We start from the raw sequence: 14,361 nt of genomic DNA, 5'->3' as shown, positions 1-14,361 counted from the left end.
CTGCGATTGAAGAAGCCATCCATAAATCAATAGCCAATTATTTAAAATGTGAAGCAAAGTGAACTATACTTACTTAGTTTTACTTGAAATCTTAAAAAGGTAAGGCAAGGAGAATAAAATCCTAAAAAGGAACTGATTTTTCTATTTGTTGTTTGTGGAAACAGTAATGGATTCGTTGAAAGAACTTTTGGAATCGTGGAATATACCACAAGTTGTAGTGACCAATTTTATTGGTGAGTGATTTGATGTTATTATGTATTAATTGTGTAAGTATTACATTTTTATGCGCATGATGATATTTTGTACATAACCTTGAATGTAAGCGTAAAATGGAGGGATTTATTTATTTGTTTCTCTCGTGAGTTTGGGTGCAGTTTGTGGTTGTCTATTTGTGTGTTCATGGCACCCGCGACACAGGGTTTCCCTTGTGCGGGGTATATTCAGTGTATGTGTTATTGAATGTGTGTGTTATTCAGTGTGTGTGTGTGTTATTAAACTAGAAGTAAAATACATAAAAAGATATTTGATTTAATTTGACTTTATTTACAAACTTGACTACTTTTGCAGAGAATGGTATAATGATTGAACATTTTCCCAAATTAAAACTAGACAATTTGAAAGAATTATGCCCACATATGGGGACTAGACTATCTTTAGAGGAAAAGATAGGGGAGCTTATTACTGCACAGGTGAGGGACCTGTATGTTTAAGTTAAAAAATTTAGTTGAAAGTGCTTTCATACTGACTATCTTAACATAGCTTGACTATAAAATACACAATATATTCTATTTTTTTAACTTTACAGGCAACGACGGATGCAGTATCTGAATCAACTGATGATCAAGTCATTATTACTCCCACCTCCAGTAAATTTGAGACAAGCACCAGTGATTGTTTATTTTTATTAGTTTTTTACCAGTTTATTAGTTTCATTAGATGAACTACAAGTGGTCGACATCTTGGAAACAACCAAAAGTGTATCTAGAAAAAACATTTCCACATTTTGATTTGGAGACACTACTGCATACGTCAGCAGGTGGCAATAGTATTTTAAAATACTATGAAACATATGGTTTTCTCAATAATACCAAGAGAAACCAGTTGACCGATATAATTACACATACATTGTCAATTAGTAAGTATATACTGTATATATTAGTAAGTATATACTGTGTTCTGATTACTTTTACACTTCCCAATAATACTTCATCATTTTTTTAGCCGGATAACCTATGAAGAATATAATATTATATCTGCGAAAATAATATCACTGTTTCCAAAGGAGTCAATAGGCACTTATTTTACCAAACCTATAAAAAAAAATAATTCATTTAATGGACGTTCTACAGTAGCATGAGGAAAATTGGTGGGCAAAGTCCGTAACCTTCTGTATAAATATGGAGACCACACACAAGCGACAATCTGGCACTCTAGAAAATGCTCCACCGTTTAAAAGACAGTATATTCAAGGTTTACAAGGTAATTTTTTTTTAAATAGGCTTGCAATTAAACCCACTGACTTTCACTGGGTTAAAGCAATTTATGAACCTATTTAGGTATTTGAGAGTAGGTATTCTAAGTCGCATCATTCTGGGTTTTTAATACAGGTAAATGTAACTGTAAATCCACTGTAAGTGGGCCCCATTTACAGTGGTCCAAAAATTTTTCTACATAGAGGAGTAACAACCCATTTAAAATAAACATTAGTTTAGCAAAAATCAATAGCTTAAGTTATGATTTTTTTATGTACTTTCTTGAAAATTTTCTACTCTAGTCAAAAGTTTAAAACTAGTCTATTTTGAAAATTATTCCACTAAATTAATTGAAATTTGGTATTGAAGTAGTAGTAACCATGTAGCTAGCATGCAATGAACCATTTTTGTGTTTGTTCTTAGATTGCTCCGTTATTTTTTAGACAATTCATGTTCATGAGTTTCTACAATTTTAACTCTCTAATGGTCATAATGTACACAAAAAGAAAATGTTTAAAAACATATAGAGAACTTCTGATAAATAGATAGGTTTGAGAATAATTTCATGTAAATCTGAGCTGAACCAATGTTTTCTTTTGAGAAATTAAGTTTAAATTGTTTGAATAACGATTATGATACTGGTGGTGGTTTTAATGACTAGAATAGAAAATATTGAAAAAGTATGGATGGCAACGTATCAAGTTACACATTGACGTATCTTGTTCCGTTGCACTGGAGGCGATTTTCAAATAAAAATGTGTGGTCTGATGTGCTATTGACTGTAAATAAATAATCATGAATTCTAAACTATTGAATTTTGCTGAACTAATGTTTATTTTCAATAGGTTGTTTTGTTAATATATCCTCTATCTAAAAAAATCTATAATATTATTATTATTAGATAGGAACAGGTACTTACGTGGGATAGGCATTTGTCAGGTGATTGGAATGCAGGTAAATAATGGAAGTCTTACAAAACATTTCAATAAGGATAAAATGAAACACTAACATGATTTTTTTTAGATTTACATTTGAGAGATATACTGTTTCTCAACAATAACACCGAACCATGGGGTGAAGTAATACAAAAATGTAAAGATACGTTTAAAGTTCGAAAAGAAAGTGAACACAAGAGCGTTCATGAGTTTCTACAAGACTGGAAAATATTATCAAACCAAAGAAGTGACATATTGGTATGTAATCTGTTTTCATATGTTTTAAGTTTCATTTCTGAGCTAGGGTCCCTCCATCTTGACGCAGACCAATCATTTTGACAACTATGATATTTGTTTTCAGATAAACATTGACTTCGACTTGTTGTATCCAGAAAAAGGGCTGAATTTTTATTTAAATTGGAAAATATTTTTCGAAAAAATTATTGCTTTTAAACCGAACAGAGACGAAAGAATCTTGAACCTTATTGAGTCACTGAAAAATTTAGACAATGATTGTAAGTGTTCGTTTTTAATTTTATAAAGCTTGAAATAGAATTAGTAAAATAAATAATAAGAAAATGTTTATTTCAGTAATGCAATTAACTTTACATTAACAGTGGATGGTACCTCCTATTAAGCTTGTCAAGCGTCAGTGTCAGTAGGTACCGCTCTTCCATAGCTATAAATTCACATTTAACATTTTTAACATAGTCTGTCTGTCCGTCAGTCCGTCTGTCCGTCGGTCCGTCCATGTGTCAGTGTGTGCGTGTGTGTCCGTGCGTGCGTGCGTTCGTCTGTCCGTCCGTCCGATCGATTGGATCGATTGGGCCGATCGATTGAATTGTCTGTTTGCAAATGTTGTATTTACTTGAGGTACTTTTACCACAATGTCTTTCCTTCTTCTCTTCGAAATATTTAGATCTAATTTAGAGGCCTACGTTGTCTGATTAAAGTTTGAGTGGTATAGAGTTTCGCTACAGTGGCTAAATTTGATAGATCAAATTGTATAATATAATTTTCAATTGTTACAGTAACACTTCCTGCTGAGCTTAAAATACTCGCACATCTGGTGCCTCCAAAGGGAAGAATTTCAAAAAAAATTAAGTTCACTACTCAGGAAGCAATTGACTCCTTATATATTTGTGTGCCGGTATGTTTTTTTTTAATAGCCCCGCCCTAGGGAAACCCTGTGTCGCGGGTGCCATGGATATACACATAAACAATCACAAATTACACTCAAACTCACGAGATAAATAAATTTAGGCCATACAAATATTTCTCCCAACCCGGGAATCGAACCTGGGACCTCTGCGTTGGCAGTTCGGCATGCTAACCGTTTGGCCACGGAGGAAGTTATATATGTCGACTCATCCGAAGTCCGATATGATTATATAACGAAAAGAGAATAAGAACGTTACGAGAATAATTTCGTTATTCAAACTAAGGCCTGTGTAAAGGCGTTTTGACAATTTATATATCTTATTTCGTTTCGAAAATATAAAATCCAACAACAGTCGGTCTGACATTTACAGCGAAGAAGAACAAACGAAATGTACTATGTCCTGAGAACAAGTAGTCTTGCACATATAGATCTTTGTTCTACGGATGAGTAGGTATATATATATATATATAAAACTGCCTCCTGTATATAATATAATGTATTTTTTGTTTTCAATATTTATGCCTCATTTATAATATTACTTTGTGGTAAAGATTGGCTCACAAATCTGTTGTGGATACTTATTATATTTCATTATGTACTCTTAATACTATCTTAATTTCTAGAATGCTGGCGATATAGACCAAGTAATCAAAGAACAAAAACAAAAGGCGACAAGCAAGAAATTGTCTGTTCAACCCTATGTTATACTCCAGGGATTAGATATGTTATACTCCAGGGATAGTGTGATTGTTTAAATTATTTAGAAGGGTTGTTGCAGTGCAAATTTATATAAAATAAGTAAGTTACGTAAACAAGCCCTAAGGTTTATTGAATTATGGTTTGTCACACATATATGCATATATGTAGGGACACGAATTTTATTTCTGTGAGTTGTAATTTAATTTTCTATGTTAAAGTTTTTCATGTCAATAATTCATTTTGTATTTTACTAATATTATGCCAGTATTGTATACGTGTACAAAAAATAAACGTTTTTTAATTTATTTCCTAAATAAGTATAATCTTTTTATTATTTAAGTCGTTTTGTGTCAAGTATTTTAAGCCTGCAATTTTATTTTGTTTAAATTTGTGAACAATTCTCAAAAAAATACAACCGTTTTCAAGAAGCAATAATTATAATTTGATAAAGTCGGAACGTCATAACAGCAACGCCAACGACTTCATTAAAATTAATTGTTGCGTTTTGAAGGCGGTTATATATTTTTTTAATTATTCACAAACTATGCCCTTAGGCTCAATTTATATAGCAGCGGAACGGAATGGAAGCGAATTTTTGTAACGTTATTGTACATAGCACAATGAATTTTATGGTCAATTGTGTAACGTACATGCTCGAGAATGCTCGAGCATTCCGCGGAAGATTTTGGCTCGTATCTAGTTTGTACCGTTACACAATCGACCATAATGTTCATTATGTTATGTATAATATCGTTACAAAAATTCGCTTCCATTCCGTTCCGCCGCAATATAAATTGAGCCTTATTTTAAACAAACAAAATGACTTAAATCAAAAATACCCCACATTTTAACCCAAGACGGTAAAATCTTACATTAAGATTTACCCCACATTTTAACCCAAGACGGTAAAATCTTACATTAAGATTGTAATGGACTTATTAATAGCAGAAAGTTGCTTTGATATAACTGAACCAAAAGTCATAATTTAAGAAATTTGGTTTCAGAATGAAATCAAACTTCTCTTAAACATAGAAAACATAAATCTCCAGTTAAATAATTATCTCTCAATTTTCATTCTTTTTTTTTCAATTCAAAATCAGAAATTTCTAATAACAAATAAATATTTTCTTGAATCTAGAGTAGCTTTATGACTTAAATAAATTAATTTGCTCTTGGATTAAATATTTCTGTCTTAGAACTAAAATACACTTTTGAGACGTTTTTTTTACTATTATCAAGTAATTATTCTCTAGCGTCTATAGGGAGCGAATCGTTTTCTTGGATTTAATAAAATTGTCTTCATACAAAGAAATTTGTCTATTTTTAAGTAATCTGTTTTTACCGTGTAACGACGATAAAATTGAGGCAATTCTCAAGTACCCTTTATCGAAGACAGTAACCGAAATCAGCAGCTTTTTAGGGCTAATAAGTTATTATAGGAAATTTATTAAGAACCTAGCTAAAATCACGCGACCTGTGGCATCGTGTTTAAAAAAGGGAAACAAAATCATTATAGACAATCAATATAGAGAGTGTTTCGAGACGTGTAAAAAGATTTTAACGAATGCACCAGTTTTACAGTTTCCCGATTTTAAAAACCTTTCATAGTGACCACTGACGCTGCTAATTTTGCGATAGAAGCAGTATTGTCACAAGGAGCAATAGGATCCGACACACCTATTGCGTATGCTGGTAAGACTTTAAGTGACACAGAAAATCGATATAGCATTATAGAAAAGGAACTTTTGGCAGTAGCATGGGCCGTCAAGTATTTTAGACCCTACTTGTAAGGAAATAAGTTCACAATCTATACAGATTATCTACCATTAGTATGGCTACATTGCTTGAAAGCACGAACTGAAAGGTGTTCAGTGAGACGGCCCCCTACTAGATGCACGGATGACCTGGTAGGGCGGCGGGTAACCGCTGGATGCACGTCGCGTCCGATCGGCTGGTCCGGGGCCTGTTTCACGAACCTAAAATTTTACTAGTTCACTAGCTACTTGTTACCAGTACTAATATTACAAGTACTAGTTATTTTCATTTCACATATAAAAATATATTTGTAGCTAGTAGTAGAGTAGAGAGAGTAGAGTCGTATTCTAGAACTCTACTCAATGCTCAAGTCAGGATTTGAGTATGGTTTAAAGCACTCGAAATCATACTCAAGTCCCTGCCATTAGGGTCGTATTTCCGGTGCTTGTGTTTCCAGTGCAATCCTGACTTGAGCATCGAGTAGAGTTCAAGAATACGACTCATAGCCTGCTAAATGACTCAGCATTGACTCGAACCTTAATGGTTTTTAAATGTTGTAAAATTGTGATTGTAATATACCTAAGTAGTTGATTGGAAAAAAAATAAAAAAAAAAAAAAAAAAAAAAAAATAATACTAGTTTAAATTGGTTGCGTATTATTACAACTTATTTCTATAGCTCATACGTCAGCAGTTAAAAAAATGGCCAAAATAACTTGCCTGTTCAAATAAGTAAATAATTAAATAAGTATGTAAAAAATTATATGTATATAAAATATATTATGTAAAAAAAATATATGTTAAAATAAGTAAATATAATAGCATTATAATAATATACGAAAATAAAACAAATCTTTAAATTGTTGTTTCGAGTGCCATAAAGACTTAGATTATAATTAGAAATATTTCAAGTCATCTCTGTATTCATTATTAAGTCTGACTAATCAAGGCCAATGAAATTTTGAGAATCGGAAATGTTGTGGAGAACATTGTTATGTTATAATAATTAATTACAGTTAATGTACTCAATAACTACTCCGTTAAAGTAAATTAATATTTCTGACCAAGAACTGAAGAAGTATGGTTTACTTACGGTTATAAATTCTGATTGAATGATTACGGGGTGCGCTTATGCTCTTCGGCGGCACAGCGGTTAGTACTACGGGCGCTTGATGAGGAGGTCCCGGGTTCGATTTCCGAATTTAAGAAACGAACATTTCTAAATTGGTTCTGTTCTGGGTATTCTGCGTATTGCGCTCAGAGTTGTCGTTATTCTTGTATTCATAACACAAGAAATTCCCTAATTTGAGACCTGGAATTTGGTGTGATTGTCTGGCATTCACTACGTCCTGAACAGCACGACATACGCTAGCTTTAGAAACCCCATGCATATCGCCTACTGCATGGTAATGTACTCCAGTCCATCCAATGCAATGCAACTTGTATAATTGTTTTGGCCGATAATGATTAGCTTCTATCGGTTATTCGCTGTATTTCAGGTCCGATCGCAGCCAAGCGAGCTTCCAGTTTCTCGCTTGTCAAACGAATACTTTCGTTAAATTGATAAGTACTTTGTAACTTTTCATATGAATTTCGAGGTAGAAATACTCGACGACGTCGCGCTATTACAGTTTCTTCCTCACTGTCCGAACACGACGACATCTTTTTCTAAATGACACCACTGATAAAATTTTCTTACAAGTTTACAATACGCCTTCGACTGGTAGAAACAGGACCTTTGTAATATATGAGTATATTGGACTAGTAGTGTTTTTCATGAAAGAGGACATAGTTTACAATGGTAATTATGGATTAGTAACTATTACCCTGCAATTAGTAACTAATAATTTACCATCACAGGTTCGTGAAACGCACACTAGTAGAATAGTATGAAATAACAGTCCATGGACTAGTAATACTAGACTGGTAAGTTTCGTGAAATAGGGCCCTGGAAATCTTTGGGGGAGGCCTATGTTCAGCAGTGGACGTCTTCCGGCTGATATGATGATGATGAACCACTGCATTGAATGCCAACTGTGGCATGAACAAACACGGTTACAACCTCAAGCTAAATGAGGGCAGATTTCAGAATCTGTCACAAAGTAGATGAGAGATCATTGCGTCTCATACTGTTGTCCCATTAGATCGTGACAACAATTAGTTTGTAGTTTGCACGACAGAATCTGTCGTCACATTTGAAACGTGACGTTTTATTTACGACTGTCGGACGATTCTAGCTTTTCCCAATCTCACGACGACAGTCCGTCGTCGTAATGTCAAAAAAGTCGTAAACGACAGCTAATGATGTTGTATTATAATTGAACAACTTCATTTAAATATACAAGACACGACACTTTAACCTGCACAAGTAATTTAAATATACAAGACACGACACTTTAAACTGCACGACTATCTGTCGTCACGACATCATGGGAACGCGCTCTTAATCGAGTAGGTTTATACAAATATATTTTGTTTTACTGAACAAACCAACGTTTCGGGCCCTTTACAGGTCCCATGGTCACGGGTGACTGAGATGGTAACGCCATCAACCAGTTATGTCTAATATTAAAAAGCAAACCACCCTATTTTTCAATATTGTTACAAAAATTATTAATTAAACACCCTAAATTCATTCCATGCGTGCAAGCATTAAGAGAGAGCAGAGGAAAAATTCCTAATCTTCGATTTGATTCTAGAGGGGTATATCCACTTTAAAGTTAAAAATAAAATATTGTATGAGTAACTACACGATATATTCAAGCATAGACATTAATTAGAAACATAAAACAATAAAGTTTCCTCGATAAACAAAAATCACGAAATGACTCTAATTTTCAGATTTTTTCGATTTATCCCCGAAATGCTACAGGTTATTAGGACAAAAATTAGATAATTAATTATATTTATGCATGATCGGCAACTGTCACTGCGGATTTTTTTTAATCCCTTTAGCTTTAGAGTTATTCCGCTAAAACGAATTTGGTACTTTTAATGCGCAAAATTCAACATCTCCTGTCGCATGTCACGCGAACTTCAGGCATATGTTTGTTTCACAAATTTGGGCGGAGCCAACGTCAAAACTTTTTTGGCATGAGAGCTCTTAAAATTCTCCAAAAAACGTTGAATTGTATTTTTTATACAAAGGTCGAACACTCAGAAAATATTCCTTCGATCCGGTCGAATGCGAACCGACGTCTTCCGGCATAACGTGCCAGACTCTATAACAACTAAGCCACGGAACGAACCAGCGGACCTCACAAATTTTTCTATGTGCTTGTGTCTTTGTATTTGGTTTTTCAACGACTTTTTAGCGATTTGATTGTGATGTTTTTTTATGATACCAAGTGAACAGACGAACAAGTCGTGTGTCTGGTGTTAATCGACACGCCTGTCCATAACACTTGCAGTGCCACTCAGAGCTTTAAATCGCAAAGATCTTGGGGCACTGCCTCTACCCCCCGTCACCCTGAGACATAAGTTGACAAGTTCCATGTGCCTGTGATTTCACCAGCACCATTACCCTTCAAAACCGGAACGCGACTCACATTACCGTTTTGCGGCAGATAATAGGTAAGGTGGCAGTACTTCCCTGGACGACCTCTTTGACAAGGATCTTTACTGCTATCAATTCAAAAAACTCTATATAACTGCTATACTCCCAAGACCTCACGCTTTATGTCGCTCTCGCGCACAAGGCGAATGGAATCACCGCCCCGCCGACTCTCTGACATAGTTATTAGTTGAGAGACCAATAGTTGTACCTAACTAGGGACATTTTAAGCAATAAACGTAATAGCGACGCGCGATTGTGAATTAGTTTGTTATTTGACTCGTTAGTAATCGCTAATCCTGTCATTCGAATGTCAAATTAGTAACTTACTAATTTGAATGTTCATTCATTACTAATTAGTAGTACTATTCCATAGAGCATTTCTGCTCGTGATCACTTAGTCCTTTCTGACATAATGGTTAGTACTGTAAATATGATGAGGGCAGGAGTATTTTGGAATGGATATAATGATCGTTCGATTCGTGCACCCGACCGAATGGCATTGGCATGCGGTATTTAATCATTCAGACTCGAGTCGAATTGGATTCGACTTTGGCGAATGATTTGTCCATTCGAATGATTAGTATTAGTAACATTCGAAGTCGCGCATCGCTAAAACGTAATCAGTAGCAAGTCACTGACAAGAGCAAGCATTTCATTTCCGATCCTGAACAAGAACCTGAACTAATACAGTCCACATGTCAAGAACACCGAACATCTTTGATCCTACAAGAGCCGGATCACCGACATTACTAATTGTTTTCAGGGGAATCTGCCTTACAAATGAGTAGTAGAGTTTATTAATAGAGTTTGAATCACCGCTACAGCAAGTGACAGCTATTTACTCTAGTAAATATAAATAATAACTGACGCATTTGTAATGGATGCTATCTGCTTGCATATCGTTACTACAAATGATCTATTAATTAGTGTACTTTCCATTACTAATAGACAAAACCGCAGTACATAATATGCATTATTACAGTCATAATCACGTATTAATATATACAGTTAACTAATAACTTATGTGCATAATGCAAATAAATATAAAAAACTATAATATGTTTGTCCTTACAAGAATTTACCATCTTTCATTTTGGCCACAGTATTTTAAGATCGAGTTTGAAAACTTTGGTTGAATAAATATAACATTAAAACATCTGAACTGAAGAAAATGCTAATATTTCGATACCTCCAATGAACACTGCGCAAAGGTCATTTTCTGTTATTTTTGTAAACAGCCATATTTATTTACTAGTACTATGTTCCCCGAATTTTGTGACAAAAAAAAATAAAGAAACAAAAAACAAAATTCGAAAAGTAAACAAAAAAGGAATATTGTGAAGGAAAATAAAAATTGAACAGTTTAACGGTTATTGGAGATGTTGATTTGTTAAAGACTGTATTGAGGGGACTCGGGACGATGAACCTTACTGACCTGAACATATTCAAACTCTATCCGTTAGACATTTATCGCATCATGTACAACAGAAAACATGGATCCTATATAAATATATATCCTGGAAGGGTGTAGCAATTAAAAAAATTTATTTGTAAATAGATTTAAAATAACCAACATATATGATCTTTCAGAATCTACCCCTCGTCCTACAAATTTCTACTTTCTTCGCTTAACCCTCCTTGTCTCCATGTTATATCTAAATATATTAATGTTTTATCAGTATTTAATATTTATTATGTACCCAGCACGTTTTTGTGGTTTTCATACAGTTTCTTTATCAAATTGCCTCATGTGTTGTCTTTGTTGTATTGTGCAACCAATCATTGCCGTTTGAGTGCACTCCTTTTTTTTTTTTTTTTTTTTTTTTGGTACAATTTGTCAAATACTGTATATCTTTCAATACTGGACACTGGCAGAACTGTCCTTAGTTGGACAGAAGCCAAAACCTACAAAAATTACAATGCACATTTTTCGAGTCCTCAGTACAGGTGCATGGCTGTTGAATATGATGCAAGATAATCCAGAAGAAAACAACCCAATAAAGAATGACACAATCCACAACACTGTGAGATCAACCGAGGAGGAACTTAATATGGTTTAGAAAAACAAAACACATCATATGTGAGGCTTAAATTGGTTAACCAATCATGGAATCAGTATCAGATAGTCGCATTGACGCAAAAGTTTTTGTCATTTAAAATAAACAGGAAGTCTGTTATGAATTCCATTGGTGTTTCAATTTTCATTCAAATTCGACATTCAAAAACTCATTATAATATCTTTAGGTCTTCCTGACGTACTTGGTTGAGTATTTAGAGATGTCAAATTTATTTCTAGTTACCAATAACACTAAAAAGATAACTTTATTAACAGATAAGGATGTCATTGTGCTTTCACTATGAATTTTTAAAATTTTGTTTACGCACTTGCTATGCCGTAAAGTAGGTCAAATGATAGTGCAAATATTTGTCTAAATTGTTAGTCTCCAGAGACATGTGGCTACAGAGCAAAGGTCTTGAGCATACAAAAACCCTGATAGCTATCAGCAGCTGCCTGCAGTGCCAAACATTGTAGAGAACTTTTATCAACGGACAGGAATAGCGTCAGAATGCTAACTGGAGGCTGAACAGGGCATTATGGCTTGAACACGCACATGTCAAATATTGGGCAGAGAGAAAATATAGAATTAGATTCTGCTGCAAGGCAGATGGAACTTCTGTGTATCTCGTCACCTAGTGTTGCCCTCTGGTGCGCATACAAAGTTCCATACTGAGAAGGGACTGGTCGTAACCAGAGGACATAAAAACTGTCAGAGCCAGGGAAGTCCTTCAGCTCTTTAATGCTGTTGGCCTTGGCTCCAAACAGTAAATGAATGCTGATTGCAGTAATTGTAGCGTTGCACTCTGATTAGGCTCTCACCAGGCAGTTTGCTTTGAATTAACAAATGCTTACTCAGAAGTGAAAGCAGAGAGATTCTGCCATTTAGTGCATAAGGTGCCTATATTATTCCTGAGAACTAAAAGAACTTATGATTTTTTAATTCCGTTGATTTTAGCCCACCTATCTCAATAGGTTAAAGGGCTGCACAACAAAAATAATAAGTTGTTCAATAAACTAAATGAAAAGGTAAAATTGTTAGTCCCTATGGTCTAAACAATTTGTTTTAGAAAATGTGATCCATTACAAATGTTTTGAAGGCTTTTTGCACTTTGTATTTGGTTTACTTAATTACAGCTCAAAGGCCAAAAAGAAAAGCTTCCATAGTGTAGAGCCCTCTTCTGGAATATGATTACTATTTACAATAATTTGTGTTTATAAACACCTTAATATCTTTGTCAGCTTGTTGCATATTTATGAGTGTTGGAGGGTAGATATTAGGAATAGGTAGACCGATGTATATAGAAGAATAATTTTTTTTAGGCTAACCAATAGGCACCATGTTATATGGAGCCTTTGCCCAATTCATATTCTTTTTTTTAAGATGTCAGGCTGCGAGATGATGAGTCGTGCGCCTGGTTAATTACGTCTCCTCACGACAGGTGCAGTGTCACTCAGAACTTTAAATTGCTAAGATCTGAGAGACACTGCACTGCGCCCGTCAACGTTAGAGTCGTTTAGTCTATTTGTCTGTACTTTCATCAGCCTTAAACCAGACCCCTTCAAAACCGGAACGCAGTAATGATCGCATTACTGTATAACAGAAGGTATGGTGGCAGTACTTCCCTGGACAAACTTTCATAAGGTGCTCTACATTTACATTATAGATTCACACGCATAAATACTGCATCTCTATTTTTATAAATAAAAAGGAATATATATTTACTAATGCAGAGAGAAAAATCGGAAAGTAGGCTAAAAAACGAGGTCAAATAAGTTTTTTTATGGAGAATGGTAATAATCACCGTTACTCTGTTCTCAATATAATTTGTAACTAAATAAAACACTGAAAAGGTTTAATAATGAATTTCCTGCAAAAATCTGCACGCGAAATAAGTAAAAATAAAAACTACCGCTCGTGCATTAAAAAAAATCTTCATCAAAAGTTTCCCATTTAACTTAAGGCATTTACAAGAGCTATGCTAACGAAATCTATCTTCGAAATCTCAGCACAAAGAGAAAATAAACTTCTTTCATTGTTAAACAAATTACCATGAATAAAAAATTTAAATACGTGACGAGGTTTCACTAGGAAAAGTAAATAATCACAATTAAAAATAAATCACTTACCAGTAGCAAAAAAATTCTAATAATTTGTAGGAATGATTTTGTGCTCAATTTTTTTCCACAAACAGTTAACCGATTTCACATTGAACTTATAAATTAGAATTTAAACAGATTTGTGAAACGAAGTCAACATCACACACTTCGCCATTTTTAGGGCTAACTACTAAAAAAAATATCCTACTATACTATATTTAAACCATTGGGTAGTATTGCTATTTATGATAATAAAAATCTACTATTCTATTCTTGTATTTTAAGTATATACATTGGGTTTATCTATGCTACGTCATGCAGCTTCCACTCGGTCTCTTATATGTATTTAGTATGCTTATAGTCTTGTACCTTCTTATTCAGTTCAGTTTTTATTGAAAGAAGCACCCGCTAGGGCTCGCCTCTCTCGTCTGTCTTTACAAAAAAAGCAATATAAAACGAAAAAAAAGTTGTTTATTTGAACCTTTTAATAACACAGTCTAAAAAGTGTCTCTTACAAGGTATATCACTTCTAGTTAAATAATAGTTGTATCGACTGCAATAAAACTGCATTAGGATCAAATACCATTTGTATAAATACGCCCTGTGTATATAACAAGAAGTATGGTGT

The 14,361-nt window shown here is 34.1% G+C and overlaps 2 protein-coding genes and 1 long non-coding RNA gene across 3 annotated transcripts in view; 2 read left to right on the top strand and 1 right to left on the bottom strand.

The window, feature by feature from the left end:
- The window catches only part of LOC113227561 (3-hydroxy-3-methylglutaryl-coenzyme A reductase), a 43,767-nt gene extending 29,853 nt beyond the window's left edge, over nucleotides 1–13,914 (bottom strand). Inside the window, exon 1 of the mRNA XM_026460512.1 lies at nucleotides 13,764–13,914. The gene's annotated coding sequence lies outside the window, so the exon portion shown is untranslated. The remainder of the gene's footprint in view (nucleotides 1–13,763) is intronic.
- Nucleotides 106–958, top strand: LOC113227562. Its single transcript, XM_026460514.1, has 3 exons — nucleotides 106–233; nucleotides 568–689; nucleotides 806–958. The coding sequence occupies exons 1-3, from the start codon at nucleotides 167–169 to the stop codon at nucleotides 938–940; spliced, it is 324 nt and encodes a 107-aa protein (XP_026316299.1). The 5' UTR covers nucleotides 106–166; the 3' UTR covers nucleotides 941–958.
- Nucleotides 2,719–4,319, top strand: LOC113227563. The gene is made up of 3 exons (XR_003310212.1): nucleotides 2,719–2,922; nucleotides 3,439–3,557; nucleotides 4,193–4,319. It is a non-coding gene; the product is annotated as an uncharacterized LOC113227563 (long non-coding RNA).
- Nucleotides 13,915–14,361: the final 447 nt, after the last annotated feature.

The sequence above is a fragment of the Hyposmocoma kahamanoa genome, unplaced genomic scaffold, assembly GCF_003589595.1.
Source record: "Hyposmocoma kahamanoa isolate Upper Pololo Valley unplaced genomic scaffold, ASM358959v1 211, whole genome shotgun sequence".
In the NCBI taxonomy this organism is placed as follows: Eukaryota; Metazoa; Arthropoda; class Insecta; order Lepidoptera; family Cosmopterigidae; genus Hyposmocoma; species Hyposmocoma kahamanoa.
The sequence above is the reverse complement of the archived record's forward strand: the minus strand, read 5'-3'. Positions and strand labels throughout refer to the sequence as shown.

What these genes read in the sequence shown, in the direction of transcription:
- LOC113227562 (XM_026460514.1), top strand. Translation starts at nt 167, where the DNA reads ATGGATTCGTTGAAAGAACTTTTGGAATCGTGGAATATACCACAAGTT. An exon ending in TGTAGTGACCAATTTTATTG is followed by an intron (nt 234 to 567) that starts GTGAGTGATTTG and finishes CTACTTTTGCAG; the next exon opens with AGAATGGTATAATGATTGAA. An exon ending in GGGAGCTTATTACTGCACAG is followed by an intron (nt 690 to 805) that starts GTGAGGGACCTG and finishes TTAACTTTACAG; the next exon opens with GCAACGACGGATGCAGTATC.